This window comes from Akanthomyces muscarius, assembly GCF_028009165.1.
Source record: "Akanthomyces muscarius strain Ve6 chromosome Unknown contig_18, whole genome shotgun sequence".
NCBI classification, from domain to species: Eukaryota; Fungi; Ascomycota; class Sordariomycetes; order Hypocreales; family Cordycipitaceae; genus Akanthomyces; species Akanthomyces muscarius.
Window position 1 is genome coordinate 613,465 of NW_026611618.1, and position 22,388 is coordinate 635,852.

General features: G+C 42.4%; 3 protein-coding genes across 3 annotated transcripts; 1 reads left to right on the plus strand and 2 right to left on the minus strand.

Moving 5' to 3' along the window:
* Positions 1-6,043: 6,043 nt before the first annotated feature.
* Positions 6,044-7,097, minus strand: LMH87_008670 (uncharacterized protein; the record flags this gene model as incomplete). The annotated part of the gene is made up of 3 exons (XM_056201878.1): positions 6,044-6,495; positions 6,616-6,851; positions 6,994-7,097. The coding sequence occupies 3 exons, from the start codon at positions 7,095-7,097 to the stop codon at positions 6,044-6,046; spliced, it is 792 nt and encodes a 263-aa protein (XP_056056497.1).
* Positions 7,098-8,007: 910 nt separating this feature from the next.
* Positions 8,008-8,590, minus strand: LMH87_008671 (uncharacterized protein; the record flags this gene model as incomplete). The annotated part of the gene is made up of 3 exons (XM_056201879.1): positions 8,008-8,255; positions 8,321-8,333; positions 8,570-8,590. 3 exons carry the CDS (start codon positions 8,588-8,590, stop codon positions 8,008-8,010), a joined length of 282 nt encoding a protein of 93 aa, XP_056056498.1.
* A 6,392-nt stretch (positions 8,591-14,982) lies between these two features.
* LMH87_008672 (uncharacterized protein) lies at positions 14,983-15,396 on the plus strand (the record flags this gene model as incomplete). The annotated part of the gene is made up of 3 exons (XM_056201881.1): positions 14,983-14,990; positions 15,064-15,231; positions 15,297-15,396. 3 exons carry the CDS (start codon positions 14,983-14,985, stop codon positions 15,394-15,396), a joined length of 276 nt encoding a protein of 91 aa, XP_056056499.1.
* Between the last annotated feature and the right edge of the window lie 6,992 nt (positions 15,397-22,388).

A 22,388-nucleotide genomic window follows, 5' to 3' on the forward strand; every position in this document is an offset into this window, starting at 1 on the left:
AATAAAGGAGAAGTAAAGGGTATACCTAAATAGCTTAAAAGCTAATAGTTAGTCCTTAAAAGGCTTATATAGCTTATATTATCTTCTAAAAGAAGTTATAACTTTAATTAAAGGTAAGAGTAAAGACTATTTATAATAATATAAGAGAGGATAGTATAGATAAGGCCTTAGTTAGGGGGGGAGTAGTAGTAAATATATCTTAAGTAATATAAAACTATAAGTATATAGACTTTAAAGTACTATTATATTAATAAAGAGCCTTTTTAAAAGTAAGTATAGTAATAAGAAACTTATACCCCTTTTAGTAAGATATACTAGTAGCTACCTTTATAATAGCTCTCTTCCTATTAATAAAAGACTATAAATATTTAATAGTATAGTAAAGGCGTATATTACTAATAAAAAGTGCCTAGTTATAAATATAGGGCTTCTTTTTATACTAGTAAACTAAATAAGAGCTAGTACTTATCTAAATATAAGTAAGTATTAGATTTTTAGTAGTAATATAAAGGTATATAAGGTAAGAGTATTCCTTTTTATTCTCTAATATAAAAGCCTTATTATCTAAATTATTAATAATAAGAATACTATTAATAGAGTAATAAAAGGCTTTATACCCTAAAAGACTAGTACTACTATTACCTTATAGTAAAGGAGGGGGAAAAGGAGCTATTATAGTAGATATAGTATAAAGGTATTAAGGAATAGTAAAAGAGTTATCTAGATTTAAAGATTAGGAAGTTAATAGTATATAGGTAGAGAATAGAAAGTAAAATATAGTTATAGAAGTTTATAAGAGGTTTAGTAGGATAAAAAAGAGAGATAAGATAAAAGTAAAAAGAATTTTTTAAAAAGTAATAGTAATAGTTATAACTATAAGACTTCTTTTATAAGATATTTACTTTAAAGATAAGTAGTATTATAAAAGGGCCTTAATAGTTATACCTAGCTTTAATTATAATATAAAAGTAAAGTATATTATAAAAGTATTATATATAACTAGTTAAGGTAAGTAAATAAAGTAAAGTATAGCCTTTATAGCTTATACCTAGCCCTCTATTTATATATAAAGTACTAATATATAAGTTTCTCTATACTATAATATATATAGTAAAGGTATAGTATATAGTATACTTATATAGTATAAGTATATAAGAATAGTTAATTTATACTAGGATATATCTATATTAGTATAGTAATAAAAAACCTTTTTCTAATAGCTAATATATATATAGTGTATTTTATATCTATTTTAGCCTAACCTAAAAGGAGAGGGGTATATAAAGGATTTAAGCTTTACTTACTTTTTAAGGACTTAATATAAAAGCTTACTAAGCTCTTATATTAAGTATAGATTATACTTACTTTATAGTGTAGATTATAAGCTAGATTAAGGGAGAGGGAGAGAGAGAGAGCCTCCCCTTTCCTTCTTCTTTCTTCTCTCTTTAAGAGAATTAATAACTATTATAACACTTACTTATAGTAGCTATAAGGCTAGTCTATAATAATAAGGGCCTAATAGTAATCTTAGATAGTGGAGAGGGCAGTATAAGTACGTCCCTAATAGTCGCTCTATATAAGGGCCTAGCTAAAGACTTAGTTATTATCTATATTCTCTATAATAGCGCGGACCTCTTACTTTAAAGTATTAGGGCGGATAATACGGTATTAATAGGCTATCTAATCTTAAGTGCGCTTATAAAACTATAACTTACTCTACTAGTACTATTAGATTACTTATTTTAGGCGGCAGTTAATATAGCCTACTTAGGGCTTATTTATAAGTATATTAGAGTTAGGTTTAAACTTAATAGTATAGACGTGCTTAGTAAGTTTATAATACTAGGCTATAATTCTTATAGAGAGGTTATTAAGCTTATAATTAGTAGTACTAGATAAGGAGCTATTAGTATTATTTAGGATTCTCTACTAGATTATACTTAACTACTCTAGGTTATACTTAACCTACTTAATACTAGTATTAATCTCTTAGTACTTATTAAGGATACTATTTTAAGTGGAGGTAATTATAGTGACGCTAAAGATAGAAAGGTCTATATATAGTATTTAAGCCTTTAATATACCTATTCTAGAAATAGAGATAAAGTGTATAAGGAAATTAACGCCGCTAAAATTAGCTAGTAAAGACTTACTTATTAACTAATTATAAAAAACTATACTAAGTGTTTCTACCGCTTTACTATAGTTTATAGAGACCTATATTTATAAGAATCATTTATTAACTTTTATTATAATATAATAATATAGATAATACTATATAAATGGTATTAATATATTAATAATACTATGTGTGCGGTTTACGCTTTAGCTGTCTGCTGTCCCTAAAAAGAGTGTTCTTTAACTTAGCTAATCGTCAAAAAGCTTTTCGAGACATCTCTGTCGCCCCTATAGCGACTTATCTTGCCCGAACTACGGTTCGAGACTAAGTATGATGAGACTGTCGTCATTTTTTGTCGCAAATTGATAGTTTTTCATCTTATAAACGGAGCTCTACTCCAATGTCCGTGGATGAGTTATAATGCCAGGCTGAGCCGGCATTATGGCAGTTTATAGAACTCGGCGCACATAGCATGCAGCGATCTAAAACTAGGTGACCGTCTTATACCTGCTAACTAAGTGATGCTCGCCGATTTGGAGGCTATGCTGAGGAAGCACTTACAAGGTTGCCGTCATTTTGCATCACGGCTAGATTGTGTAGGCAAGATTTTCCTAGAAAACCACCTTCCACTTAATTTAATTCCTTATATAGCCTGTGTGTCTTATATAGCCAGTCTAGGAACGAAGAAGTAGGCGTCTCTATGACTACCTCTTCCAGGTGCTTTATATATAAGGCCTGGCCCTTAAGAACGTTACTAATATATTCTTTAAATGTATCCACTAATACTCGGCTACTAAGAATGATATTCTGAGCCCTAAACGTCCCGATCTAGAAAGGGGCATTTATATCGAACACATACATGCAGTCTATTAGCGGCGTCGCCTTATAAAACTCGCCCCAGAATAAACTCGAATGCCTGTGACTATAAGTTAGACTCTCTAGAAATTTCTGCGTTATAGTTTTGTTCGTAACGTTGAGCAGAATTTAGAAGGATCGTGTTCCGAAACTGCTTTCAACTAAGGTGTAGTGCCTCGAGTTGTCTAGATCTATGTGTTGGTCTAGGTAGTCTATAACTTCCGCCAGTTCTACCAGGCTTAGGCCACTCAGTTCGAGGAAAATCCAATTCGCGTATGGCGGAGAGTTTTGCAGTGGCCCGTTCGCTTCAGAACTCCTGAGGCAACTGCCGCTGCTGAGACATATGCCCTCCAGCGCTCGGCAGCCGTCAACCTACCCGTGCGCCCCGACCATCCATCCGCTCGACATACTCAGCAGCCCATCTCTGCTACGACCGAATAGGCGACTGCCCACACTAGAGGAAACAGAGGATCCCTTCTCTAGGGCAAAACCAATCCAATCAAGCGAAGCAGGACATACAATCACTGCCGATCGAAGAAACCAAATCGACAAGAGCATGGCTACAGCGCTGCAGAAGCGCTACGATGATGAAATGGAAGTATACGCTCTTTTTATGGGAGCTCTCCAAAGCGCCAGCAAACATGTCAACGGCGAGACGCAGACTGCATTGGTAAATGCAGCCCTCGAGAACCTCCCGAAAGTCTGGACCGCTCTTGTTACGAAAGAAGTTCTGCCAACCGCCCCAACTGCTAGCATAGAGACGGCGAGTCGCCCAACCTATGCTAAGATAGCCTCTACCCATGCTGTAAAAGCCCCGGTAGCATCCAGACAGCGCCTGACTAAGCCAGATTGTCGCGTACTGATTCGCATGCCCGACCATGCAGCAAACAAACTTTCCAGCTACAGCATCAAGAAGCACTTGCTAGACAGCCTAACTCTCAACCCAATGAGTCTGCTCGATGCAAGACGCATCCCAACCGGCTGGGCGCTATTCCCAGACTCCATGGAAACAAGGGACCTTATCTTATCATCGCAAGATAAGTGGCTCACTGCACTGAAGGCGTCAAAGGCCGACAAGAAAGAGACGTGGTATACCTATGTCGTAGAAAATACCCCCAGATATCTACAAGATTTAGCGGGCAAGTCAGTGGCAGTCATGGCAGCTGCCCACGATGAAATTCTCGGCCAGACGGGCCTCGTGCCCGTGGACTACCACATTCGCAGAAAAGATGATGGCACCACACCATCAACTGTGCTAGTAGTTTCCTTTAACCGGAAACCCTCTAGAACCTGGTGCCTTTTTGGTACCAGCAGCCCAGCACGCCTAATACGACAGAAGAAGCACCAAAACCAGATACACCGCTGGCAACCTGCTCGGGAATGCGCCCCCGGAGTACGGTGTAAAACGCCACCACAGACAAACGCCAACGCTAAACCCGCTCCAAGTACAACAGCTCTGAACGGTCTGTCTACGACAGAAGCACCAGACGGTCCGCTCCCACCCGCCCTCGTTACACCAGTAGCCATAAATTTTGTCGCCACAACCGACAGAAGGGAAATAACCGACGAAATATGGCTTGCTATAAAGGCATGGCTAAACTGCTGAGAATGGCATTTGATATGGAAGTTGACCGGCGAGCGGTCAGCAGAGCGATTGAACGGCGTGGGTGGTCCCGTCGCAAATCCCAACATATGGCCAAATAACGCGACGGCTGATTTGACCCCTGCACCCTGCTTATCGTTTTCTTAAGTTGAACAAGCTACAGGAGAAGGCGAACCGGGTGCCGTTGCGGTTTGCGCATAAAGCCTTGAGGAAAGAGCGGAAATGAGCGAGTCGTCGACGCCGTCCTCAAATTTGCCACAAAAAACAACAAGTTCATCTGCGACGAGGACTTGGCCGTGGAGCCTCTTTCATCAACGGCTGAGAAGTCCTCACGATGGTGTGATTTTTGCTTGGGAAACATTTTGAAAGGTTCCTTCTGCTATCGCTGCACTTTTTGTATGGGTGGCGATTTCGATCTCTGTGAAGAGAAATTGACTCGTAATGGGCTGGCTTAAAACCTGGCAATATCTACAACCAGAACTGGGTTGCCGAAAGGGTAAACTTCAGCACAATGTAAGTAAAAGCCCGCACCCTAAAGAGGCTCGGGCGCAGAATCACGGCCTCAGCAGTATTGTCACCGGCAATTAATATTTATTTCAGGTGCATCGCTAAGCATGCACGAGCTATCCAATTGATGGAGTTGGCTCGTTAAAACAGTCCTCCCAGCCCATTTTATCCGACTTCCAAAACTCAAGGAGCTTCCTGCGGCATTCAACGGGAGACGAGGTTGTGCCCGGGCTCATCCACATGTCAAAAAGGCACTTTTCTACAAACAGCTGGTCGGCCGGGTCGCCATCCACCAAGGCGACCCCGGCAACGGCCAATGGCCAGCAGAGAGCCGTCCGGTAGGGCGCCTGACCCCAAAATTCACGCATCTGCTTCATGAGCTCGTCGCGCTTGGACACGCGTACGCTATCGAGGGGCCCTAGACCGGCCAGCCGAGGTTGCGTCGCTGCCCACGGGCGGCTTGCTGCTGGCGGCAACGTCAAGACACCATAGAGAAGCACTGCGGTCTGGTAAATACGCGCTATGAGATGCGAGAGCGGAAGGCCATCTATCTTGACCTCTTTTGCCCATGCATCCACGTCAAAAGCTGTTATGTTTCTATACATAGCTGTTGCGGTTGGCGGTGCTAATGGTAGCCGGCGTTGGCTCTTTTTAGCCCCGTCTTTCTGATATGCGGCGAAAACGCGGTGACGTGTGATGTGAATAATGGCGAGAAACAGCTCGGTCGGGCAAGGCATGTCCTCGGGAACGTGGTGGCTGTGTACATAGCGTATCGTATCATCCGTATATTGGTCATGGCCCCAAATCTGCCGCCTTGCTGGGCTTGTTGCGTTGGAGGCAACCACCATTCTTAAGGCCCGCCAAATGATGATTAGTACAAACTAGCAGCGATTGCGGTTGCATTGCCAATGAGAAGGAGGAGTGTGTAAAGGAATAAAGTATGATGGACAGATGATAACTTACATCAGCAACGCAATCGCGCGATATCCTTTAAGCTGGAAATTTTCACGTAATAGCGCATGCATGCCGCCTACGCTATCAATATAGGCGAAGGCACCATTGGCGTGCGCCGGCCATGTCGATCCGTTGAGTACAAAATCGCTATCAAACATGTTAAGAATAGGGCCAAAGCCGCCGATGCGGCGTGACCACGGTCCCACCCCACGAATGCAGTCGTTAACAATACCCAAGGTCTTGCCTAGATACTCATAGTACCTTGACCAGGTACCGCCTAGACTAGGTTCTTCGCCTGGCTTCAGGATCTGCCCGCGAACCTTGAAACAAGCAACCAGGTAGAATGAAACGATAGAACATATATACACGTCAGGTATTATCCGTGAGAAATTGAAGTAATATGCCACGTCATGGCGTGGGACCGCAGGATCTAGTGTTTGCTGCATCTTGATATTGTCTATGACGCGTATCGCATCAGTATTTCCATATTCTGAGTCATGAAGCAATTCGACGTGTGAAAACGCTTGGGCAGAAAGAAAAGAACAACCGTGTATAGAAGAAACAAGTAGCTTCTTACAGTATTTGACAGCTTGCATGAGAGGCCAATCAGGAGGCACGGGCTCCTTGTGCACACGGCCGGCTTTGGCAGTGTTGACTCCAGGAAACATGCTACGCTTGACAGTGGGTGCTTGCTGTCGTGGAGGGACCAAGTTTCCTCTCGGCAAACCATAGCCCAAGCCAGAACATTCGCGGCGACCGATGAAGCAGCGGTGACAGGTCGGTTTTCTTTCGTCGCATTTAATGCGGCGCTGCCTGATTACATGGCTCGTCAGTACAACGCGCTTTCACTCACAGAAGTAAACCTATCATCTCAAACATATGCATAAGGAGTCAAAGAAGACAAGAATCGTGAGCACAGCAGGCGAGGGGAAAGCGCAAGAAAGGCCATCCTTACCGACATGTAAGGCAACCGGTCCTTGTCCTGATTTCCTTCACCGTCATCCGCGGCTTATTACTTGCACCAATAACCACCGCTTGCGCGGGTGCGTGTGCTGGCATTTGTAGATTGGGCGTAGCGCGACGAATCGCAGCGTATTGGAATGGGTGATGTCAGAAGTGACGATTCTAGCGTTCACAATGGAAATCACGGATACGTGAGGAACAGTTCCACCTGGTGAGTTTGAGCCCCTCAGCCGCATTCTGGCCCTATCGTCATGTGACATGAAAGGAATTCTTAGTGCACTAACACACCTTCTTGGAAAATATTAGTCCGCCTGTTATTATATTAGCAGTTCTTCAAATTGAGGCTATATTATCAGCATCCGTTTGAGATTGTTCTCATAAAGTCTAGAGAAATTGGCCTCTCGTGCGGGCATTCTAGGCAGGAACATGACGTTGTGTTTGATCCGGTGGCCTCTCGGACGCGATGCGCTGGCCACATCATCAACTTCTCCCTTCAGGCCTTCCTCTTCGCAAGCAGCAAAAAAGCCCTGGAAGCGGCCATGGAGGAGGCGCAGGACGAGGCTAACGATGCAACCATTGCTGGTGCGCTGCAGGACCGCAGCCACTCGGGTAGTGCGCAGCAAAGATCCCGCAGCCAACCCAAGGGTAGGTCGGATGCAGCTGCCCTTGGTCTTCTGTTCAAATTGCGGCGTATGCAGATAACGGTAATGGTTGATCTTACATACTACGAAACTTCGCCGAAAGCAGCGACAGGGGCAAAACGGAGAAAGACAGCCACTAGCAAAGCCCGAGAGAAGTTGCCGAGTGATGCAGTCTTCATGACTCGCGTATACAATAAATGAATGAATGAATGAATGCATGATTACAACATTGAGCTACTTTGATTATTCGAGAGCTAGAGATGAAGAAAACTTCTAGGCATATGATTATTGAAAGAAGTATTTTCCCAGACTTCAAACTTAACAAATATATCAGAGATGGAAAGAAGAAACTACTCTAAAGCTGTTCAAGCACGCAGCAGCTTGACGATAGCCTCGTGCCCGTTCTCGACGGCATATGAGAGCGGTGTCCGAGCCTCACAATCTTTGGCATCGACATCAACCCTGTCTGTCGCTAGTAGCAGCTTGACAACAGCCTTATGCCCGTTCTTGGCGGCATATGAGAGCGGTGTCCCACGGTCGTTATCCTCTTGGTCTATATTCTGCCAATCCTTTACCAATATGCGTACTATTTCTTGAATCCCGAAGTATACCGCTAAATGAAGCCCCGTTACTCTCTTTGGAACACGTTGACTCCAATTGGGAAACAATAAATCTTACTGGCTGACAAGTGCTTGTCAATCAATGTCAAATGACTTGCTGCCACACACGCTGCGGCTTAAGCTGCAAGTGACTGACAAGTGCCTCTGCCCAATGCGTTGCGGGAGCTAAGACGTAACTGACTGGCAAGTGCCTGTCAATTGATGGCAAATGACTTCCTCTGCACCAGCCATAGGGCTCGCGAATGTGCCCGCCATTAGGATGGCGCGGGACAGCATGGACCTACCAGCCAATCAGTCGTGAACTCACCCTCTCTCGGCGAAGGCTCATTCGTTCTCCTCCCGCTAACGGATTGTCACTATAATGTCTAATTGGTGCTTAATCAATTCGCAGCATGTCTTTGCCATCACCATTATCCTCTTGCGTCTCTTTCTGCACAGTGATGATTGTCGGACCCCTGCGAATCTACTTGACAAACACTTGTCAAACGATTGCCAGCCACTTAGCACAGCGATGTGGCCCTGGGCGAAGCTGGAGCTTTTGGGCACCGGGCGCCTGCAAAATGAGCTGCGAAATGGGGGGGCGCAGAAAGTTGCTGCTCATGCCAAGACGGCCGCAGGCGCTCAACGCACGCCAGGGGGTGGTGGGTGGGCAGCAACAAGTTGCTGCTCATGCCAGGACAGCGGCAGGCGGTCGCAGCACACGCCAGCGCACACCAGATGGGGGTGTTGGGCAGTCGAAAGTCTAGTAGGCGGGGCGGAGACCATGGGAGCAGAAAGCCGCGACTAATACCGATCCACTAGTAGTGGACACTGGCGACTCACGGGCTGGGCTACTTGGCAATATGCGGTCACTTTCATTTTAGGAGTCGTCGCGTACGACCAATGCACAATCTCCAGTTCTCATGCCACCCAGCATCCAGCTGACGCACCCTTCAGTCATGTACATCAAGCAAAGGGTTCCATCGCCGGCCTGACTTTCAAGATTCCTCTCATGGGACCGCCGCACTTGCCCAGCCGCCACTCTGAGAGGTGCTGCCAGAGCCAACCACCCTAGGGCCACAGAATGAGACCCGCAGTAGCCACAGACAGCTCAGGCCCGTTTGGGGAGAGATGGTGGATGCCGACCACAGAAAGAATTGCACCGCTGCCTTCGATAGTGGTGTACCTAAAGTATAAAACGTGTACAGTATTTGAAATCGCCCTCACTATGATGAAGTTTTATCGTACATGAAAGCCCGTCCCACCACATGCCAACTTCCGACCATCTCGCACTCACACGTCCATTCTGCTGGGGCCGGTTGAGCTGTGGGCCTGCCACTCGCGCTACCTCAGGAGTGATGATCTGGGAGCTGTGGCCTTGAGGTGCTTGAGGAGTCCACTGCGTGGATCCCCGCATCAGTCTCAAGTCCTGGCCACGCCCACCCCAGAAGACAAGGGCGCGCCTTCACTTCGGTGAACGCTGTGGTACGACGCGTACCATGAATAGTTCTGCTCGTTCAGTGCAAACCTGTGTTGCATAGCCTGAATGGTAAGAGAAAGCTGCCATTGTTTTTCTCGCACTCATCCTCCCCTGACCTTTGGCCTCTTCGACGATTCCTCAGTTATGACTGGCGTCTGCTGACTACACTTTGGTAAGGGTGGTGGCTCGTCACCAAGTGGCCAGGGTCGACAAATAACAGGTCTGTGGGATTGTAGGTCCATCTGTCGCATTTGCCGAACCGTGCAACATGGAGCAGCAAAGTCCTGTCGAATTCCGACTCCAGGGAGCAACCAGTTTTGGCAACCCAGGAAAAAATTGCAACCTGCCAACGCAGCACCGTGTAGCCGTTCACTTGCTGGACCCTTGGAGCTGCCCGCTCCACATGGCGACCCAATCCACAGGTCCCGAGGATCGTCACACTCACTCCGCGTTGAGAAACGGCTGCCTTCCGCACCAGTGCCTTGGTTTTGGCAACGCCGCTGTATGTTTTCCCGCACGCCAAAAGCTGCTCTTCGCACGCCACGGAGGACTTCCGCCTCTTTTGATTGCTCCACACCACTGGCCAGATGCCACTTGCACCAGGTACGTGAGAGCGTTGCTGCTCCTCTTCTTTATTAACACCCCTCGGCGTAGTTGGCAGCATAATTTCACCCAGATAGAACCATCTGCGTTACTTGAGCACTATCTCGCCGCTGCTGCAGCTGCGCTATGCCTAAACCAGCGTTCCTACGCCCGACATCCGTGGCCGCCAGCATGCCTTTTGTTACTGTCACGCCGAGCTGTTTGAACATGCTCCCTAGTGCGCTGAAAAGGACTCCGCATGGTCCAGTACGAGGATCAGCAAGAACGTACCTCCACCTGCATCATGGGTTGGCCAGAGGCGGCTTTTCGTCGCTGCCTTCCTACCCTACACCTAAGAGTGTCTGGAGTGCTGTACGCCGTCGTGAGGCCATGTTTGACCGCGCCGGCTTTGGCTGCTTGCTCTGTGCTGGGACAGTCTCGTCCGAATTGACCGCAACGGCGCTCTCTGAGGAGTTTGTCCGAGACCAGCCACCACAAGGTGGCACCAACGGAACTCGGCCCATGGCCACGCCAGCCAGTTACGAGCAGATGGCGTTCCGCATTCACAAGGGTACAGATGTCTGTGTACGTTGCTAAGGCCAAAAATTGCAGGTAGCTCAGACTGTCATCACTTGGCCCGATGCTCTAATTCAGTGGCCGCTATCGCTGCAGTGGCTGCCACTGTTGACTGTGGTTCCAGGTCAAGTGGGGCGGGACTGGCGGCGGACGAATTGTGCAACGCCACCGCCGCCGCCCACGGGACTTCTGGGCTCAGGAGGTTCGTACCAGTCAGTTGGTGCAACACAGGTAGGTGTCAAAGCATGAAAATGTACTGGTCGTGTGTATGCGTGTGCAATGCATCATCTTCGCGAGGAGGTACTAGAGGGATAGGGCATCTCCAGAGAATACATCGCTCGCCACCACATCCCCGCAGGTAAGGGGAGGCGAACCGACAGGCACGGCCTAACTGGGGTGGTTCTGGCCACAGGGCTTTCTCTGGAGGTCATGTAACTGAGCTTCCCCGACTATTCGCCGGCTAGCGTTTCTCCATACGTTCCGCATACCGGCGCACAATCTATGCTAGAGCATCTGGGGGCTCTGCTCATCGCACCGTCTTCGCGTCGAGGTACGAGACAGGGGGCTGGGTACCTCCAGAAAATACATTGGTCGCGGCATCCCAGCTCCTGTCGAGCGCGTCGTGCCAACTGTCCCGGGGTAAGATGAAGGCAGCGCGCCGTTGCAGGGTCCTCTGTTGGGGTGGGTGTGGCCAGGGCTTTCCGGGGCATGCGCTGTGGCTTGAGACGCGAGGCCCGCTGGAGGGCACAATGGGGCCGTCGGCGCGAGCACGAAGCTGGCGTCTTTCCTTCTGAAGTCTGGGTTTAACTCCAACCCTCATGAGACGCCGAATGGCTGTTTTACAGCAAGGAGACAACCCGCTGTAGTATTGTTTTGTGCAAAAAGCTTCAGGTTCACTCTATCTCTTAAAATTAGCGTGCGCTGTGAAAGCTCAAAGCGGGCGCTTATTAACTAGTGGGTGTTTCCAGGCCATGACGCTAAACAACAAGTCGCTAGGCGGGTGGGCCTTACGTTTTTTCCCCCAACAGTGTAAGTGAGGGATCTGATTGTGGCAGCTTAGCTTCAGATTGGCGAGAGGCGAGTCAACGGAGTATTCTGCACCGCCTGCACATGCCCTTGCAACAGCCGTAGAACCACTTTACCTGGGCTTTTGATCGCGAATTGCCAAACATTGACCACCGAGCCTACAGCGCGGCCTCTTCGCCCATATGCTTTCAAGCACGTCTGCGTTATTGAAGGCTGTATGTGTGTGGTGACTATTTTCCGACAAGCCAGGGGAACCAAAATCAGCAAGTTGCCGCCCAAAATGCCTTCCGACAGCTTCAAAACGAGGCAGAAAGGGACCAAGGAAGACAATTAGCGCCAGGAGACAAACTCTCCCAACAGAGCCTGGTCCCCGCAATGCGCAATGAGTCTTTCGCCTCTTTCACAACTTCTAGTTTACGTGACGGGCCAATGACGATAGCTTGCACGATGCTAGGTGAGTGGGAGTCGATTATAGCGGCAGATATGCTAGGAGAAGATTGCCAAATAGTACTGTTCGTAACGCTAGCTATAGCAAATAACAACCTCTAACTGGAGCTTTCCAACTAACGTATAATAGTCATTCGCCACGTCTCACCCTGCCATGATAACCCTGCCGAGGTGTCAATTGCGCTTCCAAATGCCCAGCCTTCATCCGCAGACACAAACGGGTAATCAAAAAATATACATACAAACTGCTGTAAACCACACCTATCTGTAGCAGGACTAGAATTAGAAGCGTTACATGACACTGCAACCCTGACGATTGTTTCTGTGCTCGCTGGCCCTCAAATCCTTAACATACATTTTAAATGCGTGCTGTGCTCTATCATATAGCTGCACGGGAGTATAGCCGTCATGACTTTCATGAGTAACATCACTCCCCTTTTCTTGTAGAAGCTCATATATCTGTCTGCAGCTAGTTGCGTCCCAAACATAGCCAAGGAGAGCCTTGTCGGATTGGGAAAGATGTAGACATGCACGTCCCGCCATTTTAGCCGCCAACCCTAGCGCGGTATTGCCGTCGCTGTCTTGCTTGCGAATATCGGCATTATGTTCAAGGAGGTATCGGGTAAGCTGCAAGTCCCCGAAGTCGGCCGCTATGTGTAGCGCGGTCTTACTAGATAACGTCGTGTAGTTAATGTCGCTGCCGCCGGTCTTATGAAGCAAGCGCTATACTTTAGGGCGACAACGATGTATCGCGAGAAGTAGCGCTGTATTGTCAGATCCGTCAGTTCTGTCCACGTCTGCGCCGTTATCGAGCAAATATTTGATAACCGCTTCATGTCCCTCCATCACGGCTATATGTAACGGAGTGCATCCCGAGACGTTCTGATAGTTTATATTACTACCCTTCTCGGTCAGTATCTGGCAGATGTTTGTTTTCCCCTCCATTGCTGCTACTCCTAGAGGCGTGTCGAGGTTCAATTTTAATTCCTGTGCGTGAATATCCGCACCTAGCTCAAGCAGGCACTGAACTGCTTTTCTTTTGCCTTCACGCGAGCAATAATGTAGTGGAGTAGAACCTGTCCAGTCCTCTTGGTGAATATCGCAGCCTTAGTTGGCTAAGAACCGCATCATGCTTGTAGATCCCGCCATAACGGCAAGCCAAAAGGCTGTGATGTTATCGCCAATTTCCGCGTCGATAGTGGCTTCTTGTTCTAGAAGATACTTGGCGGTTCTAAGATCTCCTTTGATCACAGCGATGTGGAGGGGTCTATACTTTCGAACGTTGCTGATTCCATGCTCCCCTAGAAGCTTTCTTCGTTCATTACCGTTTGGCTCACATAGCGTATCAACGTCTGCTCTGGCAGAGAGCGCCAACTTTATACCTTTGATATCGCCGCAAGCCGTAAAGTGTATCAATGCTCTCTGAGGATCTCGCCTGATCATAGACAGACGTGCAGTGGTAGAGACACGTCTGCTTGATAAAGCGAGACTTTTTAAATCTCCAACAGCCTGGATTTTTCCAGCGATCTCCAGAATAATTTCATTCGGCAGGAGAGAGAACCTATCTTTCTCTACGAAAGTTTCTCCTGACAAACCGGCGCTGCGTGTAGTAGATCGTGTCATTGCGTCACAGAATGTGGTCTTTGTAGACTGTAGAGTAAGCGTGAGTATGGCTGGGCGCTCGCTGGGCTATTAGGGATATAAATGTTAGCTTTTAGTATAGTAAGAGGCGGAATGAATGTCCCTTTTTTGCTAATTAAGGATAATAGTGGGAGCCTTTTTTAGCGTGCGGTGTGGCGGTGCGCTGGCTCCACCGGAGGAACCACTGTTGTACCTTTTGGTCCCCTATAAGTACACACAAAGGCGGAATAAGTGTCCCTCCTTTGTTAAACAAGGATAATAGTGGGAGTCTTGTTTTGCTGTGGCGCACGTGGCTGGTGTGGCTGGTGTGGCCTGCTGTGGTAGCTAGGAGGTACCTTCTTACCCATTCTTTGTATTATTCTGCTCAAAAGTAGCTTCCCCTCTAGCCCTTTTGCAACTAAATTTCGCCTCCACCAATGCTCTCATATTTAGTAGAAAACGAGTTAAAATGGAACTTCATCAATGGAACTCCCTATTACTCAGGTTACTGCGATTTTTAATTAAGATTTGGCTGTTTATGGAGGTTTTGTGATGCATACACGCTAGTTTACTGTGTTGCTATTTTGAGAATACATATTGTGTGGGGAGAGGAAGCTACTTTTGCGCAGAATAATAGCCTTTAAACCACGCTAAAATAAGAAAGTGCCACAAAGACCGTTACCTTGATGCGCTCAACAGCCATGCCCTTGTAGTAGCCATAACCCTGAGCTTTCGGCACCGGGTCAATGCTTTACCGTAGAATACGAATGGCCGCAGCACGCAAACTTGCTTACTTCGAGTAAACATCATTTTCTTCACTGCGTTACGTCCCTACATTATCCACAGCACATCGAATAAGCTTCTTCCCGGCTCTACACATCTCGAAGGTGCCGCGCAAGTATGCAGGCCAGAACACTCAACAGCCTCCCGCCAGAGTTACGCGACGCGATCTGGCGCCTCGCAATTCCCAGTACCATCTTCCAGATCAAAGTCCAAATCAGGGGGCCAAAATGGCCTCGTAGGCATACCCGGTGCTCCATCACAGCCACTTCCAACGTCAAGCACCGCAACAATCTCTTACGAGTCTGTAGGGAGTCCTCGGCTGTGTTTAAGAGCGTGAAGAAAGTGCGCAATTTTGAGCCCGTCGGCGAAATCGATGACGGGATGGGGAAGAAATGGAAAGTTGTCGTGGACCCGATCAATTTAGATCCAAGCTACGACATGATCGATTTCAGTGCCCCAGGAGCCAGAGTTGCTAAGTTCGCCGAAGTCTTCCCCGAGCTTGCATCATGTATTAACGCAGCGGTTATTTTTTTTCACGAAGTACCGTCCTTATGGTGGACAGTTGCCATTGCGCTTCCGAGAGCGACATACTTAACTGTCGTCGTTACTTCTATAGAGGAAAGAACGAAGCTGAGCGATGAGATCGAAAAAGTCGAGTTGCAGCCTTGGGTGCAACTCCGGGTTGATAGTGTCATCCAACCACAAGTCTCTTAAGAGACTATTATCTACAGCAGAATGAAAAATGCTGTGGATAGTGAGGATGCTAATGTTTTAGACTTTTATGGTACTTTTATCACGCAATTTCCAATTTCTATAAGGCCTAGCAGTTAAGAAAACTCAATAGAAATGGCCAACTTACTAGATACATCCCGAAGTCTATATTAATAACGTCCTTATTTGCCTTCTAATGGCGCTTTATGAACTTGTTTAAAACGGAAAAGAGGTCCTTGATTGGATGGAAGTCTGGCGAGTACGGCGGGAGATATATCAGCCTCACCCTAGACTAGCGTCCTCTTATATCTGGCAAAGTTCTTCGCTATAATGCCAGGGTGTATCATCCATGACGATTATAGACTTCGGCTCTGGGGATGTATTATTCCGTGCAAACCTAGCTTCACCCCGCCAATTAACAACACGGAAGATTGATGAGCGGCCGGCTCTCTGCGGGATACGTGACAATGACAAAGGGGCGCTCCTGCAGCACATTACTGGAGTTTCCGGTTTTGGAGTGGTGTGTCGCCGAAGTTGCTTGCCACTCGAGCCTCGCCAGAGCGCCTTTCCGGCCCGCGGGATTTCCAATTAAACGAACGCACATGCACAGAGAAATAAAGTCAATTTCATAGTTACTCAAATTAGATACCGAAAACAAATTAATTGCCACCTATGCTCACCACTCTTCGCCGTCTGCCTCTCGTGATTCGGCGAATCCTGCGACGCCCTTAATGAATCGTAATGTAGAGCCAAGCGGCAAACCCTTAGCTAACGTCCTTTCCTTGACGGCTTGTTGGTATTGATGGACGGATGCCAAGTCTACAGTAGCAGCTCGTACATTGCGACCTTGTTCGCTGCTTCCGTTCCATTCCTGTGTCTGTCACTCTGCATGTTTAGGTTGGATGTGCGATACTCCTTAATCACACCCTCTAGATCCCCTACAACCTCTAGACGCTCGCTATATCCATCTCCTCGGTCAGAGTTGGACTTGCGATTGCGGCTGTCGACGTCAGGTCTAGCACTCTCGAAACTCTGCAGCCTAGGCGGTAGGCGCTCAAAGCATTGCGTGCCAAGATGAGCGCCAATAGTCTTAGATAGAAATAACCGGTTGGCAACGTAGGAATGGCGGGTTCATGGCGTCTGTTAAGCTCAAGCCGTGCAGAACCTGCGCGGCGTGATTCCTGCCATTTCTTAGTCGTGTTAGAAACTGAGGCAGGTTGGCCGTGGGGCCTTGCTACAGCGGAACACAGAACTGGCAGGGCTTGCGCTACAGCATGCTCATTAATATCGACTAAGATACGACAATCCGAAATATATTCACTCTAATTATGTACTGCGTGCGTGCTATAGTCAATCCTGAGTTTGTCTTAAGCTATTACTATCTGTCTTTTTATAGGCGTATAGAAGATCTGGCTTCCCTTTGCTAGGGCTCTAGCGATAAATTTTAAAAGTGTTATTAAGAGTAGCTATTAAATCAGTAAGCTTCCTATACCTATAGTTATAAGAATTAAAATCTAGGTGTCTCTTTACTATAATATCACCTATTTTATAAATACCTACCTATCTATTATAGTCTAATATTACCTTTATAGCCGCTTAAAGTAAATTAGTAACGTTTTTAAGATTCTTTTTAGTATATTTAGTACTTCTACTATTTAACTTATCCTTAATCTGTTTTATTATATAGCTATTTAGTATTAGATTCTCTATATAGATAAATTTATTATATATAGAAATAAATAGCTTTAGTGTTATATAAACTTTATAGCTATATATAGTTAGTCTTAACTTTTAAATTTATAATATAAAGCGTATAAAGTTACTATTATTAGACACTAGGTAGAAACTGTCTAATTATTATAAATATAGTAGATCTATTATATTAATAATTATAGCTATATCTATTAAATTTTTGCCTTTTATATAGGCGAACTACTATATTAGCTATATTGAATCTTTAAATAACTATTCTTTCTAGCTTTTAAGAGTTAGCTCTATCTAATTACTATATGCCCTTTTAATACTTACTATACTATATTTTATAACTTCTATTAAGACTAGGCCTACTTTATAAAACTATATATTATCTATATTAATTAATATAGTAATTTTATTTAATATAATATTTACTATTTATAAAGTATTAAACTTTATAGTCTTATCTTAATAGGCTAAATTCTATAACTAATTATTAGTACACTTTAACTAGAAATAGAAACTATTATATACTATACTATACTTTAGAACCTATCTATACTATATTTACTATCTAATTTAGAAATTTATTTAACGTTTCTAGTATAGCACGGATAGCCCTACCTAGGTTTATATAATATGCCTAATAAAAGGTTATATCTTTTAAATTAGCCTAGTTACTCCTACTAAAAATTAACTTAATAGTGTCCCCTAGCCTTACTAAAAAATAGGGACTATATTTAATATAAATAGTATTTAGTTTATAATATATTATACTAGAGCTATAAAGAAGATTAAAATAAAAAGCTTCTATATATATAATTATCCTTTATTATTACCTTAGATATAGAAAGTAGTTAGTAGATAATATTATTAATTATCACTTTTCCTTAATATTAATATTAATAGTATAGCTATTAGAGCTTCTTAGTAAGCTTTAGAGTAAGATTATTAATTATTTAATATTTCCTAATAATATTAACTTTAAACACACCTATTAATATTTCTATAGATTAATTTATTTAGATTAAGTTATATAGATAGAGGCAGAGAACTCACTCTATACTATAAAAAAACGCTTATTTATTTATAACAATTATTACTATATACTTCCTTTTTAGTAATTTATAAATAAGATAATTAAAAGAAGTAGGGGATAAGGTGGCTTAAAGGCGTAGACTAGATTTTATATTAACTATAATATAACTCTAAGAGGGTAGATTTAAAGCTAATAATATATACTAGACTCTTATATATCTATATAAAGTGTATACTATATTATCTATCAGGCATATTAAACGTTTAATAGAGGAGGGTAGGATTACGCTTATACTAACTTACTATATTATATTAGTTATATTTAAAGATAATATATAATAGACTAAAGTCTCTAATAGTATAAAGCTAAATATAGATTAAGAGAGGCTTAAAGATAGAGACAGCTAGTAAGGTACGCCTTTTAGGGCTTAGACTATAATAAGGATATAAATAACTAGGACTTAGATAATTAAGTTCTAAGTGTAACCTTAAATAAACTTTATATAGATATAGTATAACTTAAGGTAGAGGCCTATATAAATAGTCTAAAAGCTGTTTTAAAATAAGTAACGTTTTCTAGATAATCTTATAGTTAGTATATCTAAGTTATATATAAAAAAGCCTATAATATTACTTAACCTAAAACTAACTATATATTTATCTTAAGAGACTATTTCTAATATCTAAGATTACTTTAGTATAAGATATAATATAAGATTATAGTATTACTTATTTAAAGTTAGCTAAGAAGTTAAACACTTAATAGAAAGTAGTAGCTTAATTTACCTATAAGTGTATATAATATTAAAATAAACTAATTTTATATCCTACCTAATATATCTACTAAACTATACTCTTACTTACCTATACTTATACTAAGTACTACTACCTTATATTAGCTAGTTATAGTGTTAAATACTCTACTAAAATGATTACTTAAAGCGCTACTAATACTGCTTAACCTAGGCTTAGTACTTATATAGAATTATTTTTGCTAGCTAAGCACTAATATAAAGTAGCTAGACGCTATTAATATAATATTAGTCTATAAAGCTATAAAAATGTCTAAGAATAGTAAAAAAAGGCTATACTGCTATATAATAACTTCAGTTAAATCGTAGTATAGTACCTAGAAAGCCGCCGTACTATAAAAAGCTATTCAGAGCCACTTTACGACAGCACTATTTTACCTATTCCTAAAAACATTTTAACACTTACTTATAACTCACTAAGTACTATTACTGCTAGTCGAATTCTCTAAATGTAATAGCCTTAGACTAAACTGCTAACACCATTTTATCTAGCACTAATCTTAAAGCTTTCCTACACGCCCTATAATAGTCATAATAGTATACTTAATAAGCTATAAAGGACAAAATATTAATAATCCTATATAGGAAACTTACTATTAGTAAAATACTATCTTCTTAGAACACTATTTCTTTATAAAAGCTAATAGATTATAAAGTTACCCGGTTTAATTTAAAGAACCTTTTTAAGACGTTACTAGTAACCCTAACCTAGTATATATTAAGCTAATAAAGGCCGAGTTTATAGCTATATACCGAAAAAAGAGCCTACTAGGCGTCCTAAAGCTAGAGAGTCTTTATATTTTATAGTAGCTCTTATAGAATCTCTAAAAGGCTAGTTAAATCTTGATTTTCGTTTAGATACTGTTTTAGAAGGTCTAGGTTATATAACTAGATAGTATTAATATTAATCTTATTTTTTATAGTATTCTATATAGCGTCTTTAATAATATTTAGATTATATTTATAATAATTATTTAAGATAGTAATTTTAGCTTCTAAGAACTAGTCGTAAAGATCTAGCGTTTCGTAGAAAACTAGCCTTACTCCTTTTAGATAGGGAAGTATATAGAAAATATTAGATAATAGTAGACCGATATTTTTAGTATCGTTTTGCTTTTCGAATATATTCTATAACTCTTTATATGCCTTACTAAATAATATAAAATTAATAAAGTATTCTTAGGGATTGAAAAGTTCGTAGACTATAAGTCCTATAACGTATATTAGCGTCAGTTCAGCTAGCGTGTACATATATATACTAGGCCTTAGTCGCTTTCTTACTCTATAGGTGAATAAAACGATATACTTATAAATACTTAATACTAAAAGACGTTCTAGCTTTTAGGCCTTATCCTAAGTAAATTTAAACCCTATATAGGCGAAAAGGGATAGTTAATAAACTTCCCTAAGCTATTTACTAACACTATAAAGTTACTTAACTTTATTAATATGTAGATACTAGACTATAGTAAGGAGTATCTTAGCTAGTAGTATCTTAAGGTAAACTAGTTTAGACGTAATAGCGGTTATAATAGTATAACGACTAGTTCTATAGTATATGTTATAATATATAAAAGTATAGTGAGGGAGAGAGAAATAGTGGAAGCTTTATATAGTTGTTATAGTTGTTATATGGGTCTTAAATGCCAGACTAGGGAACTTTTATAGCACTTAATAAGAAGTGTTAGACCTAACGAGGAATACATTTCTCTTACTAACTTCTAGACTAAGTCTCTGTTTTTAGTAGTGTTGAAGAACCTGCTAGAATGTGAAAAAAGGATTCCTTAGTGGCTGCGTAATAAGGATTTAGCTATAATCGTCGATTAGGCATATAGACATGACTGGGTTAGCGTAGTAGGCATTTAGCCTCATAGGATTATATTATTATATATCGTTATAATAGATATCTCAGGATATTATATATTATTACTCGCGTTTCTTAGCTAAAGTAGCTACTGGGCTATATATGACGGCTATAGTTTACCTACCTTTCTGCCTTATTTAGAGTTCTATATAGAAGTTATTTAGCTCTATTTATAGGCTATAAGGCGTTTTTCGCCGTATTAGTTATAATAGTCGTAGTTATTAATAGGAGGCCGTCAAGTGCCTTACTCCTACATGCTCTTTAAACACACATTATACGTAAAAGCGGTAAAACTATCAAAAAATAGCAGCTAACTCTTCCTATCTCCTAACGTCGTTATTCCTCTTTTAATTGTTTATCCCGTAACGTGATTAAACAGCGCCATATCGTCCCGGGGAGGTGGCATCACGAACTCCGGCGTCTAGGGTTTACGTGCGCGACTAGACTACAATGATAGCACATTGCAGCCCTCTCAACGCTTATGTAGACAAGACGAAGGCTCTTACGACATGTCGGATGCTCCGGAACTCCACGTACGTACTAAATGAATCCGAATAGCCTTCATTATTGAGTCTCGTAGATACTCACAGGGACACGCAGGACTTGCGAAATACTGCTTAAGACACCACGATAGCAGACTTGCCTGTTAAATCTTCTGCGAAGCGCGCAAGGCAAGCAGAAATACAGACTCTAAGCAAAAGTCTGAAGATCTCTAGGCCGAACAGGACGCCGTAGCGGAGCTCTAGTTAGTTAAATTATGTTATCTATCACTCCCCAGATTATATCGGTAAGAGCCTAATATAAAGTGAAAATTCACAACCACCGGAAGCTGTCACTGCAAATATAAGCTAGGCAGAAACACTCCTAGAAGTATAGTAAATAGCATACTAAGTAGCACTAGAAGCGCATTTAGGCGCTATCTTAGCTACTATATAAGCAGATATACCTTAAACTCTATAATACTCTATAATAGACATTTTATATACAGTTTTACCTAGTACTATACTAGTAACTATACTAGTAATATTACTAAGTGAAGGAGAGTTAGTAATTAATAATAGCTAGACTATCCTAGTAGATCTTAAAAACGAAAAGTCTATTATCTTAAAACTACTAAGTGAATAAAGTGAGTTCTTATAATATCTAATAATTAGTAACACTATTAATCTAGGGACCTATACGCTTAAGTATCTAAAGTATAAAGAAAGAGTACTAAAAGCTACTATAGAACTGTTTATAATAGGTGAGAACTAATAGAAAAGCGTTAATAAATCGCTTTAAAGAATAAGTACTATAGTGTCTAATAGTATAGATATAGTGTAAATTAATATAATAGCCTTTAAGCTACTTCTAAAGTAAGTTATTACTAAATATCCTAGACTTTTATATAAAATATATAGAGCTATAGCTAAGAGCTCTTAAAAGTGCTCTATTAGACTGCTATTATAGATAGTAGCGACGCCTAAGCTTTATTTAGTAGTTTATAGGCTGAGATTATTTAAAAACTAGGTGT